The sequence below is a fragment of the Symphalangus syndactylus genome, chromosome 9 (genome assembly GCF_028878055.3).
Source record: "Symphalangus syndactylus isolate Jambi chromosome 9, NHGRI_mSymSyn1-v2.1_pri, whole genome shotgun sequence".
In the NCBI taxonomy this organism is placed as follows: domain Eukaryota; kingdom Metazoa; phylum Chordata; class Mammalia; order Primates; family Hylobatidae; genus Symphalangus; species Symphalangus syndactylus.
In genome coordinates this window covers 102,442,925-102,462,940 of record NC_072431.2, presented here as the reverse complement: position 1 = coordinate 102,462,940, position 20,016 = coordinate 102,442,925, and the positions used below count along the sequence as shown (strand labels likewise).

Genomic DNA, 20,016 nt, shown 5'->3' with positions numbered 1-20,016 from the left:
CAACCCACCCTCAGCCATGGACTCATGGAGGATCCTGATATAGATTTTTGGAAAGTCTTCACAGATCCCTCATCTTCACTTGCACCCCCCTTCCCTCCACACACAGACACACACAGGCAGATTTCAGCAACTTTAGTTGTGCCGACTCTGATCTCTGCCTCCTCAGTTCAGTGAAGCTGCTGTGCTGTGCCTGGACTCTAGTTTACTCCATTGCAGAAAGGACATTGTCCTCAGACAGTGAGGGCCAGGTAGGTGATCACGGGGCTCACCTCCTAAGCTTCCTTTCTCTCAGGGATCACCGTCTTGCACTACTTATTGTCTAGAGCCTGAAAACCATTATGTTGTACATTTGTCCAGTTGTTTATGGTGACAGAAATCATGATGGCAATTTAATTATTTAAATATTTTTATGCTGCATGCCATATGAATGTTGAATAAAAGTTACAATAACATTCCACATAGCTCTCTCAATGCAAATAGGCAGTAGCAGCTCCTGGTTTCACATAAAAGTGTCCCTAGAGTTCTTAGATCATTCATTCTTATTCTTTCATAAACAAATTCATTTATTCATTCAATACTTATTGAGTCTTGTATACGACAGACACTGTTCTGGGGGCAGAGATAGGATTCGAACCTAAACAGTCTGACTCATGCTCCTATACTCTTAACCACTACATTGTTCTACTTCTCAAAGAGAGGAGAAATGCATTGGAAATGTGGGAAGAACAGTGATAGTTTCTGAGCAAAAAACAGCTTGGTGTCTGAGCAGGTTAGGAGAAGTAGTTGGGAACACCACTAAAAGAGGTACAAGAGGAGAATTTGATTGAGTTAGACCATTAGGGCAAAATTTTGTCCTTGTTTTTCCCAGATGATGATGAGTAAAAAGAGTATTCTGTCTTTTGTATCAGAAAAAGAACAAAAAGCCATTCTGAATAAAAGGCTTCAGGGTTCCTTGGGGAAGTTGAGGAAGTAGGTGGAAGTGATATTACTCTAGTGATATTACAATTACCTCAAACTATATACACAACACTACTCCCATCAGATGCTTCAAGAAAAAGTGCTCTGGAATCAGGTACATATGAGAATTATATTATTCCTCTTGGAGACTTAAAATGCGTATCAGCATAGCAGAGGATCTGATAAATCTTATGGTAAAGAAAACCATTTGATTTAACTCAAAATTTCCCAAACATAAAGACCACAGTACCCTACTGTGAGTAAGTGTGTGAGGGCATGAGGGTGTGGGGGTGTTATGTGTGTGTGTTTTTTTGGGGGAGAAAGGTGGGGGAGAGAGGGAGAGGGACAGTGTGAGAATGAGTGCATGTGAAACTGGTGACTATCCCTTGGAATTACTGTTCTATGAAACAGATTTTAGAATTTGATATCTAATGTCAACAGCAAATACTAGGTTAAATAAAAACCATTTTTAGAGGTCAAGCCTACCATTACTGCACCAAGTAGTGCAGGGAGTCCTACAAAGAGAATGAGGATAGATCTGTAACTAAGTTATAAGAACATAGTATATTTTTGTTAAGTAGTAAATGAAAAGAATCGAGTATAAAAAGGTGCCAATTTGTGCCTAGGTATGACAATTCTTTACATCTTATACTAAATGCTACACATAAATTTTTAAGGTAAAGTTAATTTGCAAACTCCAATTTATGTTATTTTAATAAAAGCATATTTTGCAGAAAATACAGTATAATTAACAGCCGTGGCCAGGTACATTATCATGTCTTATTTTCTTTTCTTTTCTTTTTTTTTTTTTTTTAGAAACAGAGTCTTGTTCTATCACCCAGGCTGGAGTGCAGTGGCGCCATCATAGCTAACTGTAGCCTTGAACTCCTGGGCTCAAGCAATCCTCTCATCTCAGCCTCCTAAATAGTTGAGATTACAGGTGTGAGCCACTGTGACTAGGATCATATCTTTAAGTTATGTCAGTTATCCATTTCTGGGGAGCCACAAATTATTACTAAGCTACCTGAACTACTCTGACAATAATCTGAAGGAAACACCCAGGGACAGCCCTATGCTTCTCAGTGACCTTTTTATGGAGACTCACCTGCCTTTGCCCTGCAGCTCCCCTATCCCCTGCCTCTCCCCTATCCCTTGCCTCATTGGTGAGTCACAATGGAGGATAATTTCCTGGGTGCTATGCCCTTTCTTTCCTATTGATTGGAGATGCTAAGGTGTCCTTATCCATTATAGCTGAGGCCTGTTATGCTAGGCCTTGCACAGTCAACCTAATTCAGTGGTAGCCATCTATCATATAGGAATTACTGGTTACCTCTCTCAGAGTTTCCAGCTTCTTCAGTCTCCTACTGTTTCATCTTATTGGGTTGCTAAACCTCTAATTATCTAAGACATGGCAATTATTCTGCTATTATTTTTATGTCTGTTCCCTCTGCCCAGGTGTCCTACCCTATTTTTCCAATATTAGATACTCTTTCAAATTCTCCTCTTACTTTTCTATCCTCTAATACTTAACTTTTAACTCTCTGATATCCCAACAAGTCAAGCTACACAGTGACTAGAGCCTAGAGCCTAACTGTGCAGGTTTGAGCCCAGTGCCCCACTGTGTACTATCATTTGCCTTTTTCATTCTTATTTTTTCACAGGTATACTGTGGGGTTTTCCAGAGGCTGTACGACACATAGCATTGCAGCAGATTGGACGCAAAATCCAAAATCTAGCTGATGTCCATTAAGTCATTAAAAAGCCCACTATTAAGAAAATCATAGGTTTTTTTCCTACCTGTAAATATCTATTATGTTCAACACATTATGTTCAAGAGTGTAGAGTAATTTTAAATAGGTATATAAAGGCAACAATTTTTACTTGACTGTTTTCTTTTTTTTTTTTTATAATCCAAAAAGCTAGCTCCATTTTAAGGAACCTAACCCTCTGCTGATTGATTAGTCAATGTTATTGCCAAAGAAAGTTTAATCTCAATTTTGAGATACCCAAATGTCTATCAAGGTTGTTTAAACAGATATTTGAGCAGAAAAATCGTCATTCTTTTCCGGTCTTTACTGCTCAGGAAAATTAGAGTTTATTTCCCCTGGGGGGAAATAAAAATCTCTTATTTGCATAAACATCTTTTTTTTAAAAAAAGCAACATCTTCTGTCATATTTAGCCTACTGCTGTCAAGCCGATTTTCTTTCACATGACTTAACCCTTATTACTATCATCTTGAATGCATACTGGCTTCATCTGAATTTTGATACTGCATGCTTTCTTTCTCTTATCAAAGGTCCCCAAGACTCCTTTTAGTCATCTTTCCACTATGGCCAGGCTAGTAGTTGTCTGTTGCTTGGCCCTTTTGTTTACTACGTTCCTACAAATACATATCCAAAGTTCCTACCGTGTGGTAAGTTTACGCTCTGAAAGTGGCACTAGAAATCCTGTATGACTGGAGGTGGTAGTAACTTGGGCAACCTTCCACTCAATGTTTCTCTTCACTTAAAAATCACTGGTAAACTTACTGATCCACTATACATGTCTACTTCTCTCCCAGCTAGGATTTGATCTGTCAAATTCCCTATTTTCTCAGGTTTGTAATTATAATGAGGTGCCCAGTTCAAGACCCATCGTCTTCAGATCTAACTTCTAATTTACAGTAAATACAGAAGACAGAGGAACCCATCAAATGACATCTAAAGGAAACAACCAAGAGAAAAATCCAGAAGGTAGAAACATTCTGTGGGACAACAAGCCTATCTCTTCAACAAGTTATTGTCAATAAAAGGGACTGCGATTCTCTGAATTGGGATGCTAGACTAGACCGACCAGCTATAAAGAACACATTTAGACCACCTGGAGAAAACTGAATATTAGATTAGAAATCTGGGTATTAGATAAGATTTAAACTTAGCGAAATGGAAAAGTAGAGATGAATGACTAAAATAGTAGATTACGAAGTAGTATGTACAGCTCTTGATTAAAAATTTATATATGTATTTTTATAAAATGATCTGAAAAATATGAGTTAAAGTTTTAGTAGCAGTGATACCTGGGTGGTGGGAATGTGATGTTTTAATTTGTTTTTACATTTTTGTCTGACTATATTTTCTCATTTTCTATAATGCCTATAGACGGCTGTAATAAAATGTTGTTTTAAAAATTACTCACTTTCTCCGAGACGACTTATCCAAGAAATTTCACACCCACTGATCACGCCCTGACTCTAGAATTCCAGCACATCCTACTGACAGTTTATGCCAAACCAATGCACTTGATTCAAGTTCTCTGGTGGTTTTTGTATGTGGCCCCATCCCTATTCTTTGACTTCTTTTGTAGTCCCAAACCATGCTTGGCAAAATATTTGTTACTTTAGTGAGTATAACTCCTATATAGAGGAGGTTCCAAGATGGCCGAACAGGAACTGCTCCAGTCTGCAGCTCCCAGTGTGAGCGATGCAGAACACGGGTGATTTCTGCATTTCCAACTGAGGTACTGGGTTCATCCTACTGGGGCTTGCCAGAGGGAGCAGGGCGGGGCATCACCAGACCTGGGAAGCGCAAGGGGTGGGGGAATTCCCTTTCCTAGCAAAGGGAAGCCATGACAGATGGTACCTGGAAAATCGGGACACTCCCACCCTAATACTGCACTTTTCCAACGGCCTTAGCAAATGGCACACCAGGAGATTATATCCCGCGCCTGGCTTGGAGGGTCCCACACCCACGGAGTCTTGCTCACTGCTAGCACAGCAGTCTGAGATCGAACAGCAAGGCGGCAGTGAGGCTGGGGGAGGGGCGTCCGCCATTGCTGAGGCTTGAGTAGGTAAACAAAACGGCTAGGAAGCTCGAACTGGGTGGAGGCCACTGTAGCTCAAGGAGGCCTGCCTGCCTCTGTAGACTGCAACTCTGGGGACAGGGCATAGCTGAATAAAAGGCAGCAAAAACTTCTGCAGACTTAAACGTCCCTATCTGACAGCTTTGAAGAGAGTAGTGGTTCTCCCAGCATGGAGTTTGAGATCTGGAAATGGACAGACTGCCTCCTCAAGTGGGTCCCTGACCCCCGAGTATCCTAACTGGGAGACACCTCCCAGTAGGGGCCAAGTGACACCTCATACACCTCTGAGATGAAGCTTCCAGAGGAAGGATCAGGCAGTAACATCTGCCGTCCTGCAATATTTGCTGTTCTGCAGCCTCTGCTGGTGATACCCAGGCAAACAGGGTATGGAGTGGACCTCCAGCAAACTCCAACAGACCTGCAGCTGAGGGTCCTGACTGTTCGAAGGAAAACTAACAAACAGAAAGGACATCCACACCAAAACCCCATCTGTACGTCAGCATCATCAAAGACCAAAGGTAGATAAAACCACAAAGATGGGGAGAAACCAGAGCAGAAAAGATGAAAATTCTAAAAATCAGAGTACCTCTTCTCTTCCAAAGGAATGCAGCTCCTTGCCAGCAACGGAACAAAGGTGGACAGAGAATGACTTTGACGAGCTGAGAGAAGAAGGCTTCAGACAACCAGTAATATAACAAACTTCGAGCTAAAGGAGGATGTTCGAACCCATTGCAAAGAAGCTAAAAACCTTGAAAAAAGATTAGACAAATGGCTAACTAGAATAAATACTGTAGAGAAGCCTTAAATGACCTGATGGAGCTGAAAACCATGGTACAAGAACTACCTGACCAATGCACAAGCTTCAAGTAGCTGATTCGATCACCTGCAAGAAAGGGTATCAGTGATTGAAGATCAAATGAATGAAATGAAGCGAGAAGAGAAGTTTAGAGAAAAAAGAGTAAAAAGAAAGAACTAGAGCCTCCAAGAAATATGGGACTATGTGAAAAGACCAAATCTATGTCTGACTGGTGTACCTGAAAGTGACGGGGAGAATGGAACTAAGTTGGAAAACACTCTGCAGGATATTATCCAGAACTTCCCCAAACTAGTGAGGCAGGCCAACATTCAAATTCAGGAAGTACAGAGAACGCCACAAAGATATTCCTCGAGAAGAGCAACTCCAAGACACATAATTGTCAGATTCACCAAAGTTGAAATGAAGGAAAAAATATTAAGGGCAGCCAGAGAGAAAGGTCGGGTTACCCACAAAGGGAAGCCCATCAGACTAACAGCTGATCTCTCGGCAGAAACTCTACAAGCCAGAAAAGAGTGGGGGCCAATATTCAACATTCTTAAAGAAAAGGATTTTCAACCCAGAATTTCATATCCAGCCAAACTAAGCTTCATAAGTGAAGGAGAAATAAAATCCTTTACAGACAAGAAAATGCTGAGAGATTTTATCACCACAAGGCCTGCCTTACAAGAGCTCCTGAAGGAAGCACTAAACATGGAAAGGAACAACCGGTACCAGCCACTGCAAAAACATGCCAAATTGTAAAGACCATCAAGGCTAGGAAGAAACCGCATCAACTAATGAGCAAAATAACCAGCTAACATCATAATGACAGGATCAAATTCACACATAACAATATTAACCTTAAATGTAACTGGGCCAAATGCTCCAATTAAAAGACACAGACTGGCAAATTGGATTAAAAGTCAAGACCCATCAGCGTGCTGTATTCAGGAGACCCATCTCACGTGCAGAGACACACACAGGCTCAAAATAAAGGGATGGAGGAAGATCTATCAAGCAAATGGAAAACAAAAAAAAAGCAGGGGTTGCAATCCTAGTCTCTGATAAAACAGACTTTAAACCAACAAAGATCAAAAGAGACAAAGAAGGCCATTACATAATGGTAAAGGGATCAATTCAACGAGAAGAGCTAACTATCCTAAATATATATGCACCCAATACAGGATCACCCAGATTCATAAAGCAAGTCCTTAGAGACCTACAAAGAGACTTAGACTCCCACACAATAATAATGGGAGACTTTAACACCCCACTGTCAACATTAGACAGATCAACGAAACAGAAAGTTAACAAGGATATCCAGGAATTGAATTCAGCTCTGCACCAATGGACCTAATAGACATCTACAGAACTCTCCACCCCAAAATCAACAGAATATACATTTTTCTCAGCACCACATCGCACTTATTCCAAAATTGACTACATAGTTGGAAGTAAAGCAATCCTCAGCAAATGTAAAAGAACAGAAATTATAACAAACTGTCTCTCAGACCACAGTGCAATCAAACTAGAACTCAGGATTAAGAAACTCACTCAAAACCACTCAACTACATGGAAACTGAACAACCTGCTCCTGAATGACTACTGGGTACACAACAAAATGAAGGTAGAAATAAAGATGTTCTTTGAAACCAATGAGAACAAAGACACAACATACCAGAATCTCTGGGACACATTTAAAGCAGTGTTTAGAGGGAAATTTATAGCACTAAATGCCCACAAGAGAAAGCAGGAGAGATCTAAAATTGACACCCTAACATCACAATTAAAAGAACTAGAGAAGCGAGAGCAAACACATTCAAAAGCAGAAGGCAAGAAATAACTAAGATCAGAGCAGAACTGAAGAAGATAGAGACACAAAAAACCCTTCAAAAAATCAATGAATCCAGGAGCTGGTTTTTTGAAAAGATCAACAAAATTGATAGACCACTAACAAAACTAATGAGAAGAAAAGAGAGAAGAAGCAAATAGATGCAATAAATAATGATAAAGGGAATATCAGCACCGATCCCACAGAAATACAAACTACCATCAGAGAACACTATAAACACCTCTACGCAAATAAACTAGAAAACCTAGAAGAAATGGATAAATTCCTGGACATATACACCCTCCCAAGACTAAACCAGGAAGAAGTTGAATCTCTGAATAGACCAATAACAGGTTCTAACATTGAGGCAATAATAGTCTACCAACCAAAAAAAGTCCAGGACCAGATGGATTCACAGCTGAATTCTACCAGAGGTACAAAGAGGAACTGGTACCATTCCTTCTGAAAATATTCCAATCAATAGAAAAAGAGGGAATCCTCCCTAATTCATTTTATGATGCCAGCATCATCCTGATAGCAAAGCCTGGCAGAGATACAACAAAAAAAGAGAATTTTAGACCAATATCCCTGATGAACATCGATGCAAAAATCCTCAATAAAATACTGGCAAACCAAATCCAGCAGCACATCAGATGCAAGACTGGTTCAACATATGCAAATCAATAAACGTAATCCAGCATATAAACAGAACCAAAGACAAAAACCACATGATTATCTCAATAGATGCAGTAGAGGCCTTTGACAAAATTCAACAGCCCTTCATGCTAAAAACTCTCAATAAACTAGGTACTGATGGGACATATCTCAAAACAATAAGAGCTATTTATGACAAACCCACAGCCAATATCATACTGAATGGGCAAAAACTGGAAGCATTCCCTTTGAAAACTGGCACAAGACAGGGATGCCCTCTCTCACCACTCCTATTCAACATAGTGTTGGAAGTTCTGGCCAGGGCAATCAGGCAAGAGAAAGAAATAAAGGGTATTTAATTAGGAAAAGAAGAATCAAATTGTCCCTGTTTGCAGATGACACGATTGCATATTTAGAAAACCCCATTGTCTCAGCCCAAAATCTCCTTAAGCTGATAAGCAACTTCAGCAAAGTCTCAGGATACAAAATCAATGTGCAAAAATCACAAGCATTCCTATACACCAATAACAGACAGAGAGCCAAATTATGAGTGAACTCCCATTCACAATTGCTTCAAAGAAAATAAAATAACTAGGAATCCAACTTACAACAGATGTGAAGGACCTCTTCAAGGAGAACTACAAACCATTGCTCAACGAAATAAAAGAGGACACAAACAAATGGAAGAACATTCCATGCTCATGGATAGGAAGAATCAATATTGTGAAAATGGCCATACTGCCCAAGGTAATTTATAGACTCAATGTCATCCTCATCAAGCTACCAATGACTTTCTTCACAGAATTGGAAAAAACTACTTTAAAGTTCATATGGAACCAAAAAAGAGCCCGCATCGCCAAGTCAATCCTAAGCCAAAAGAACAAAGCTGGAGGCATCATGCTACCTGACTTCAAACTATACTACAAGGCTACAGTAACCAAAACAGCATGGTACTGGTACCAAAACAGAGATATAGACCAATGGAACAGAACAGAGCCCTCAGAAATAATACCACACATCTACAACCATCTGATCTTTGACAAACCTGACAAAAACAAGAAATGGGGAAAGGATTCCCTATTTAATAAATGGTGCTGGGAAAACTGGCTAGCCATATGTAGAAAGCTGAAACTGGATCCCTTCCTTACACCTTATACAAAAATTAATTCAAGATGGATTAAAGACTTACATGTTAGACCTAAAACCATAAAAACCCTAGAAGGAAACCTAGGCAATACCATTCAGGCCACAGGCATGGACAAGGACTTTATGACTAAAACACCAAAAGCAATGGCAACAAAAGTCAAAATTGACAAATGGGATCTAATTAAACTAAAGAGCTTCTGCACAGCAAAAGAAACTACCATCAGCGTCAACAGGCAACCTACAGAATGGGAGAAAATTTTTACAATCTACCCATCTGACAAAGGGCTAATATCCAGACTCTACAAAGAACTTAAACAAATTGACAAGAAAAAAATCAAACAACCCCATCAAAAAGTGGGTGAAGGGTATGAACAGACACTTCTCAAAAGAAGACATTTATGCGGCCAACACACACATGAAAAAATGCTCATCATCACTGACCATCAGAAAAATGCAAACCAAAACCACAATGAGGTACCATCTCACACCCGTTAGAATGGCAATCATCAAGGAAACAACAGGTGCTGGAGAGGATGTGGAGAAATAGGAACACTTTTACACTGTTGGTGGGACTGTAAACTAGTTCAACCATTGTGGAAGACAGTGTGGTGATTCCTCAAGGATCTAGAACTAGAAATGCCATTTGACCCAGCCATCCTATTACTGGGCATATACCCAAAGGATTATAAATCATGCTGCTATAAAGACACATGCACATGTATGTTTATTGCGGCATTACTCACAATAGCAAAGACTTGGAACCAACCCAAATGTCCATCAATGATAGACCGGATTAAGAAAATGTGGCACATATACACCATGGAATACTATGCAGCCATAAAAAACGATGAGTTCATGTCCTTTGTAGGGACATGGATGAAGCCGGAAACCATCATTCTGAGCAAACTATTTCAAGGACAGAAAACCAAACACTGCATGTTCTCACTCACAGGTGGGAACTGAACAATGAGAACACTTGGACACAGCATGGGGAACATCACACACTGGGGTCTATTGCAGGGTGTGGGGAGGCAGGAGGGATAGCATTAGGAGATATACCTAATGTAAATGACGAGTTAATGGGTGCAGCACACCAACATGGCACATGTATACATATGTAACAAACCTGCACGTTGTGCACATGTACCCTAGAACTTAAAGTATAAAAAAATAAAACCAACTCCTATATAATTAGTAGCTACCTGCTGTCCAACATGGCTGACAATATAAATACAAATAATGAAGGTGAAAATTTCATAGATTCTTATTAGAATATGGCTTAGTATTACACAAATTTGTATATACATAGGTGACATATTTTACCCAAAGTGACAGCCACACTATTAGAAGTCCTATTCAATACCATAATTAATCTATATGCCTGTTCATCCTATTCTCCCATATTAGTAGGCCAATATTATTAGGTATATTAATTCATGTAACTTCAATATATAATTAAAAAATTTCAAAACCCTTGATAATTACAGAAAACAATACTGGCTCTGTAAGAAACCCAGAAAAGTGTATGTCTTTATTTTCATTTGATGTAATTTTGAAGGCGTTGTATTTAACACATGTCAAATACTATTGGTAATGAAAAACTGGAGATATTCCATCTCACTTCTTCTGAAGGCTGACAAGCAAGAAATCCAAGGGAGGTATGCAAATAGATGTTAATGTCAATAAATCCTTTTAAAAACATGTTTCATAGAAGAACCTGAAACTGAACAACAGGTGTCTCTAATTCACAGCACTATCTGGGCAAGAATCAAATAAGTTTTCTAAAAAGGCACTCAAATGAAACAGTACAGATAATTCATTCCCAGCTTTCCACTTCAGACCCTGAACCTCAACTCTGGTACCAAGAGACTAAAAACACTCCTCACCTTCTATAAAAAGACCTATCAATAGAAATTCATTCCCTGAATTATGAGCAGAGAGTTTCTCATTCTCATTAAAAACTAGTTTTGCTTTTACTTTGTCTTTTTTGCTTTGGGACTGTGTGTTTTCTTAACCTAAGCTGATTTCAGTTTCTCTCCAAATATTACTGTCTCCTTAATTATTTGAGTTGGCTGAAACACTAAGTCCTCTTTTAGACCTGATATATCAAGTTTGAAATGGTGCTCTGAAGTTGGGCTCACATGTTCAGTTTAAGTAAAAACTCAAGTTACTCTACAGTTGGGGTCAGTTGTTGAGAATGTTTTTACTAAAAGATGAGCTGCTACTAAATAACTTTCTGATATTAAATTATTTCAATTTATTATATTCTGATATTACAACAATGTTTTGAATTCGTAAAGTACTTCTTCACCTCAGGATTTAAAAGGTTCACTCGAACATAAATCCATTAATCTCCCAAACCGCCCTATGAAGTCAAAAGAGCATATTCTAACTCTGCATATAAAATACTTCCAAAATGAGCTTATAAACCAGTCATGTTTGCAGCATATGCACAGAGCATTACAATTCGACTTCTCCCTAACAAAGAAACAAGAGCATTCCATATACAGGTTGCTTTTAAATAGTTTCATGCAAATATTTTAAGACTGAAAACATTTTTCCACTCTGTTAAAAAAAACGTGTTTAAAAAGTCAATAAGCGGCAGATATGAGGTTGTTATAAATTCTGAAAATGGCTTACCTATTTATGTAACTCAGGGCAACATAGGTTGGCTGCTGTAATTCTTGTTTTTCTAAAACCCGTGGATCTGTATCTGTAATAAAAACACAATTATGATTTTTTTTAGATTTTGCATCAGAATATATGAGGCTACCTAACACAAAGTAACAGAGGCTAAGCAGAGAAAAAGATTAATTTAGTACACCACTTTTTAAAGAAAACTCAGTCGGTAAAGCACAATCATTTGTTCATTCATTCATAAATAACAAGATATTGCATTACTTTTCAAGGGAATTCCAAACATCAACAGTGATAAAATGTCCATCTGTCACACAAACTCTTGCACAATCCCCGTCATAAATATTGGTTTTCACTGCTTACAGTTACAATGTTGGCATGGTTTTTGGTGGTTCATCAGCCTAAGAAAGAAAGTCTCTGTTAATTATGCTCACTTCAATGCTGGAACAAATTAGTTTCCATTGGAAAGCTCCATCAATTTGAAAATCTACTGAGTATTGTTCTTGTTCACGAAACACTTTTCTGCATTTGGATTCGTATTCTGAAAGGCAGTTCTTCTCTTTTTAAAATGTATAATGAGTTTATTATAACTTTTCTAGACTCTCAATCAGAAATTCTCATACTGGTTCAGAGTCAACAAACACTACATTCACCTGAGGACTTTTCCCCTCAAAGAGGCAGAATTCAACACCATAGCAACGCTTTATAATGGTGCTTTCTCCAGCACAGCACCAAAAAGGTATTTTTCACAGTCAGAAATGTATTCTCAAACTTCTCACATAGAGAAATGACTGTATAAATATATGTATAAACAATGTTTATGTAATAAGGACATACAAGGAAGAAAATGAGCACACAATTTTATTTTCTTAGAAAAATGTTCATAGATTTCACACAGATTTCATTATAAACTCACTTAAAACTATCTCATTATTAGAAACCTTCCAGGTGCACTTGGCAGTAACCCCTTCTTTGATGTAATGACAGATGTTGTTTCCAGCACCTTTGCACAGGAAGTGTTTACTGCACATGGTAGATGTAAGCTATGTCCACTAACTCCAAAGCGCATTAACAGGTGATGGGGGGAGGGAAGCAGATACAGTGGCAGAGAACACGGGTGGCAACAATGACAGCATAAAAATCAATTTACACTGCTTTTAACTCCCAGACTAAAACTGGACAGTAGTACCAGTTTTATTCGTGGTGATAAAATTAAGACTCTCATGTTCACTTTATTGTTTTTTCTATGCCAAGAATTTCAGGGACACACTATTCAGAAATCCTGCTTCCTGGGTCTTTGCCACTGCAGGTCCCTGAAAGCCAAATTCTGAAACAAGAGACAAAGATTCTCTGAATGGCTCCATCAAGTCGAGTCTGAAGGTTTTGGCAGTGCAAATGAGAACAGATCAGTAGCTCTGTGCTTCCTTAGTACACACGCAACTGAGGCTATTCCTTGATCTCTGGCCTAGGGATAAAAGGAGTGGTTCTCTAAATACAAGAAAACTACTCTTCAAGGGGAAATGCAGTTTTCAAATGCAACTCTTACTCACACTCATTTAAATTTGCTGTAATCCCAACATATATCCATGCTTCTGAGAGGAAGATACTCACTGGAGGAGACAGTAGAAAAATGTTCAACAAGGAAAGGTGTTTTGTCCAAAGAAATTGCGCACTGGTATGCTGGGTGGGCCATGTGTGCAAATGGTGACTGACATGCCAATCCTACAAGGTCTTTCTAGGTGCTTAACGAGGTAAGAAACAAGAAATTAGAGATAAAAACCACGAAAATGAAAAGCAAGGAGGAAGATAAGAAAGAACAGGGCAACGTAGAAAATTTCTCAAGTGCTCACAAAATGGTTTCACCGCAAGTTTAGGTACTGATGATCAAAAGGCTTGCTTTTGAGACCGTGGCTTAACTTGAATCGCTAAAAACCATCCTTCATAGAGATATCTGGTGCATGATTTAATAAGGTGTATTATTTTGAAAGAAAAGGGCACCATTTGGAGTCTAAAATTTGTGTATAAAGGAGAAAAGGGGCCCATAAACATTTTTATAATCTTTTGCTTGTCTTCATTCCTGTAACTGACATTCCCCAAACTAACAATATTCCCACAAACCATCTTCTAAAGATTTCCTTTGTTCCCAAATTATATAATTTCTAAAATGTTCTAAATATTACCTCTCCAGACTACCTTTTTATTTTCTACCGTGTGTATGTGTACAAAGATACATTTGTATTATCCTTTTCCTTCTTCGAGCTCTAGAATCTCTTCGGGAAATGGGAAGGAAGTACCTTATATAAATGTCTACAGTTTTGACGCTCAAATAAATGGAGTCAGCTCCTGCTGATCACACAAACTGCATCTTGTAATCTTGATTTACAAAAAATCAAGAATGTTTAGCACTTTATTTGCAAAGCAAGGTTTTAAAGTTTTGTTTTCTTAATTTGCTTCATCATCTTCCACAACCTATTCTAGACTTAGGCTCACATATCCTCAAATTGTAAGTGGGAAACAGACTTCTGGAAGCTTCCAAACACCACCCTCTCCATCACAAAAAGAACAAAAACAAAAAAAAACACCATTTGGAAGCACCTCAGTATTCTAGACTTAGGCTCACATATCCTCAAATTGTAAGTGGGAAACAGACTTCTGGAAGCTTCCAAACACCACCCTCTCCATCACAAAAAAAACAAAAACAAAAAAAACACCATTTGGAAGCACCTCAGGTAGGATTCTGCTTTTTCTAGAATGTACTCTGGTAACCAACAAGACAGCAGAACTTCTAGACAGACATCCACCAGGTCCCCAAATCTCCTTTTCAAACAAATCTTAGGCAACCTTTAGAATATCCATTAAAGCGCTGAAATCTTAAAATGAAATTAGGCACTTGGTGCCACAAATCAGGAGAGCCTGCACCAGTGCTACCGGAGGAGTAAAATCAGCTGCTGGTCACAAATAAATGTCGGTTCTGTCACTTGCTTCCTGGTTGGCTGGTGTGTGGGGATTATGACTCACCATTTTATGGATTTAATTATGCCGTTGAGCACTTCACATTCAGTAAAAGTATAATAGCTGCCTTCACTATTTCTCCCTCCCTGACAGAAATGTAACTGTCTGATGCTAAAAACTCTCCACAGGATAGGAGGAGAGAGACAAGAGAGTATGATTTTCAGAGCAGGACAGATCCCCACGTCCTACACAATGACATACTCCTCATGAGGATTATATGAGGGCAGAAAGGATACAATCAGAACAAACTGGAAAGAGTAACACTATTCATTAGACGTTACTAAATCCAACAGGAAGAACTTCCTTATACCATGCCACATTGTTCAGACATTTTTTGAACATGATAAATCGCTACACTAAGGAATAGAATATGAAATGAGATGGCCACGGCACACATTTATGGTGCCGATAAAAATTGTAGCCAATAACATTGGCTACAATTGCCCAGAGATATAATCCACCTCAGCAAATGGTCTATGGAATAAAAGCACTTGGTTTTTTCATAACCACACAAGGCTCCTTAAGCTTGCAACTTGGCAAGAGAGTAAGCATTTCTATAACATGGCTGTCAACAGCCACATAACAACATTCGACTACTTTCGTATCACTAAGAAGTGACAGGAAGATAAACTCAAACTTCAACTTTTTTTTTTAGCAGGGCAGGGTAGGGCCAAACACAGCACCGACAGAGATTATGACGCTGCTTTCCGCCCTAGACTACTCCTTGCACAGTCCCTTGCATACTCACAGATTTCAGGTTGACTGGAGGCTAAAATAATTCACATATTAAATTATATTTTAAAATACCCAAGTGATAAACACCTATACTAGCTTATTTCAAAGTTTCTAAAACATAGCATTCTTGACATTAGATGGCAATGTGTCTATCTTTAACTCGGGGGATGAGATTCTGAATGCACAGCTCTATTACAAGGACTTGGCTATGTAACACTAGACACGGGTACAAATTGAAAGCTTTCTGTAGCTCCTGTGGTCCTAGTAACTTATGGTTTTACAGACTCAATTACATTGCGAAGGGCTGGGGGTCACAGCACTAGCTCCCATTGCTTCTCAAGTGACAAGGAAACAGCAAGGCGGATAGCAGAAATAAGGAAAGGACAGCATTCAGACCCTTCTCAGTAGGAACTGGAACTGCAACGTGACCAAGGAAAGGCGAACACCACAGACCACCTTGTTGTCTCTGTGAAGCCCATGTTGATCAGCTTTGTTGTTTCCAGCACTGGAACCAATGGCCATCAAGCATCAGGACTGCCACAGTTCTGAAGAATAGCCTTTTGCAGTGCTCTTGTCAAGTCTAAACGAAAACTCTATCAGGGTTATTTGCCTGGTCAAGTGAGGCTAATTAATGAGCTCTTGGGCTTTGGCTATGCTTTAGCTGGTCTACACTTTATAACCTGGATTACTTATAATGTAAGAAAGCCAGAAACCCCGCACAATGTCTCAACAAAAATAGGGAGGCCTCTAAGGGCAATGTGCTATTCACAGGCTGGGAGGTAGCAGTGTGGGGAAGATGTGATATCACACCGTTTGAGAACTTGTTCAAATTCGATATCCTCCAAACACCAGGTTCTTTTTTAACTGTGTACAGCAACAGTGGGAGGCCTGAGAGGATGTGGGTGGGAAGGTAGTGGGGGATTTGCAGTGTTGGAAGACCCTGGGGAGGCAAATGCCCACCCAGCCAGATGAGTAATTTTGAAGATCTGGGCTGGATACAACACTTTTCTTGGGAATCAGCAACAACTAATGGGTGCTGTCTGTTCTTGGCCTTCCCCCAGCTATCGAACTTGAGAAGCCACAGAGTTGTAGACTTTGTTCAGCACAGCCTTCCACAACATTCCGTGTGGAGTTTGCTGCATCCTCCTCTTCCTCACTCTGCACCACTGTGTTCCTAGTACTAGCACTGCAATTATGCCCCTGCAGGGATGTTATCCAGGCATATCCTCTCCTCCTTCCACACTTTTCAGAGGTGAAGAACTTGTCTCAACTTCTTTCATTTCTCTAGCACTCAGCTCAGTGCCCTGCATGTAGGAGATGAAAAGTAATTGCTGAAGGAATACACTGATCCACTATTTTTATAATGAGAAAATTGAAGGCTTTTGCTTACAGGTAGCAGCTTCATCAAAGGCATTTGTTTCCTTCACCATCCAAAGCCCCACTAAAATAGAAATGAATGAATAAAAAACTAACCAAGGATAGAAGAATGGCAGCAGAGGCATCAGGAAGTAAGTTATTTGAACCAGTGTTTTGGAAAATGGAAAACCCATACAGGAGTAGACAAAGACCTAGAGTAGATACAGTCTCAAGTACCTGCAGTGGGGGAGACCCACAGCCAGGATCTGAAGCCCCTGAAGAAACCCTGATAGGTCCCAGACTTAGAGGTGTCAGGTATGGCAAAAGGCAAGTGGGGGAAGGTTCAGGTCTGAAAATAGGGGGGTTGTTTAAAAGGTTGATTATCCAGGGACACTAAAGCAGGACACCAACCATAGTGGAGGGGGGAGAGGGGAGAGTGCAGGGCTGAAAACAGGGGAGTTAAAATGGAAATATGCCAACTCCACTGCTCCCAATAACAATGGTAACCAGTCAGGAGGATTCTTCTCTGATTCAGTTAAGTGGGTGTGGAGAAAATACTACCAATGCCAACATCTGGTGATTCCTTAATTAAACGATCTCCCTACAGTTAAGTGCATGGTCAACAAGCTCCATCCATGCTTCTACCCAGAGCCTCCTAGCAGCTTTTTATTGCTGTGATATATTTTCTTAAGAGTCAAAGTCTTGCTCTATTGCTCAGGCTGGAGTACAATGGTGGAATCAGATCATAGCTCACTGCAGCCTCAAACTCTGGGCTCAAGAGGTCCTCCTGCCTCACCCTCCTGAGCAGATAGGACTGCAGGTATGCACCACCATAGCTGAGCAATAGTTCTATTTTTTTTTTTTTTTTTTTTTAGAGATGGGGTCTTGCTATATTGCCAAGGCTAGTCTTCAACTCCTGGCCTCAAGCAATCCTCTTGCCTCAGCCTCCCAAAGTGCTGGGATTAGTTGTGAGCCACTGAGCTCAGCCTGCCTTGGCTTTAAATATGAGCCAAGAACAGTCAACAAATTGTTTCTCGACATTGGAAGAAAAGTCTTAAACGTGAATGAGAGAAACCAGAACAAACAAATGGGGAGGGCAGGACGAAAAAATGAAGGGAGGAAGAGAGGAATGGGGGGGAAGATGGAAGGAAGGAAGGAAGGAAGGCAGACACGAGCAAAGGAACAAACACATCAAGGCCTGGGAAGTTAAGTGACATGTCTACTTACACAAACTCGGTACTGGCAGGGCTAGGACCAGAAGCCCTGCATCCTGAGTCTTATTGGGCCAGCATTTGGACTATTAAAAATGCTGCTCATCCTCTAAAGACATTTCATTGCTACTATCCAGTTGTAACACTGGTCTCTGTATAGATAGTCTTTTTTATACTTTCTTAAAAGCCCCATTGTTCTGTTGGCTGCAACTTTTACCCCACTTTGAAGACTGAATTTGTTGCATCAACAATTTACAAAGACCAACTTTTAATTCATGGCTAGTTTACTTCAGCTGCTGAAACAAATAATGCTTGTTGGCAATGGCCCTTGTAAAAAAAAATTCTACAATTGCACATAACTAGCCTTTGAATGGATCAACTTTTCCTTAGTTTATAGACACGTCATTTGAAACTTTTCCCAAGCCATAATTTCCATTACAGGGAAGTCAGTGCAAATTTCAGTGAGATTCTTGCTTTCCCAAATTCAATGTGAAATCCAGATGCGGTTAAGTGTTGCTGTAAACTTTATGAGTTAAATATCTAAAAGTCAGGGACACTGCGCAGCACAATAACACCATCTATTAAAACAAGCCTTCGTGTTCACATTTGTAGCCTGAGTTTTCCTGCCACAAGTGAATGAATAAACATTATTCAACCAAGAACTGTTTGGACAATGCTCCATAGCCTAAATCAGCTGCTGCTGCAACCTTCCCTATTCCTGGCAGACCAGAAGGTTAAAATGATTAAAAATAATTCTGACTAGGATATTTCCCAACTTTACCAGTCTATCCAGCTTGTAGGACCATCAATGACTGCTTGAATTTTTCCCCAAGTATAAGATGTATAGTCCTTCTGTCTATGAAAATGACACTACCAGTTCACACTCTTCAGTGGTGATGGGGTGTGCTTTGTTCACCCAGGCTCTCGCCTTGTTACTTGTGAGAAAAGAGCATGCCAGAAACCATAATGGATGCAAGATATGCTTGTGAAGTATACAGCCTGCACATCTGTATATAGCAGCCCTGGAGACTAAGGTGCTGAGATTAAACAACAATAAAATTCTTTCAAACTGGAGTAAGGCCAAAACTTGGTCCCATTTAATCCTGGGACCAAGTTAATTTGCGTGCACACACAAATAAATATACATGCCTGCTTTCTCCAGAAATGAACCTGATGACGGATCCAACCAGCACGCAACACAAAAGATCATAAAGAAGCTGGTATATCTCCCCTGCTCATGAAAAGAGCCTATGAGAAGGTATCTGGAAGAGAAGACAGCTGCCTGTGAGTGAGGCTTAGTGACAAAAGAAAAGGCAAGAACATGAGGCTCTCGAATTCATCTCTGAAGGCTGGAAGGCAAAAACCTGTTTATGGAAAGAAAACCTTCCCCTCTTTCTGCCTAACATTGTTTGCCCAAGGAAATCCTACCCATCTTCCAAGGCTTTGGCCCATATAGTACTTTCAGCATGCATCGTACCATATATATTTGCAAATATGTCTTATCAGCCCATTAAAATGGCAGCTTCTTAAGGAACCAGATCTTAGAGGCCACAAATCCTAAGCCCAGTGTTCTGTAAATAAATCAGTGCCCACGATGATATATGATGAATACATGAATGAATGCCCTGGACATGCAGTACCACAGAGGATACAAAAGAATTCAGCTCAGACAGCTCTGCCTTGGAGAGTCAGGCAAACAGGAGGGGAAAACAGGCCCATGGTAAATGACTTTACCAGGATATATACTTCCATCAAAACACATCCCACCAAGCACAGATGTTCAGAGGGCTATAAAATGATGTACAATTCACAATAATAAGGGACAGAGGGCAATAATAAGGGA

General features: G+C 39.8%; 1 protein-coding gene across 3 annotated transcripts in view; it reads right to left on the bottom strand.

The window, feature by feature from the left end:
- The window catches only part of JAZF1 (JAZF zinc finger 1), a 354,333-nt gene that overhangs the window by 152,931 nt on the left and 181,386 nt on the right, over nucleotides 1-20,016 (bottom strand). For 2 of the 3 annotated variants that reach the window (XM_055293589.2, XM_055293590.2), the window contains exon 2: nucleotides 11,863-11,935. In XM_055293589.2, coding sequence (XP_055149564.1) covers nucleotides 11,863-11,935 — 73 coding nt within the window. Of the gene's footprint in view, nucleotides 1-11,862; nucleotides 11,936-12,222; nucleotides 12,336-20,016 lie in introns of those variants that run through there. The other variant, XM_063609001.1, reaches the window with a different exon arrangement.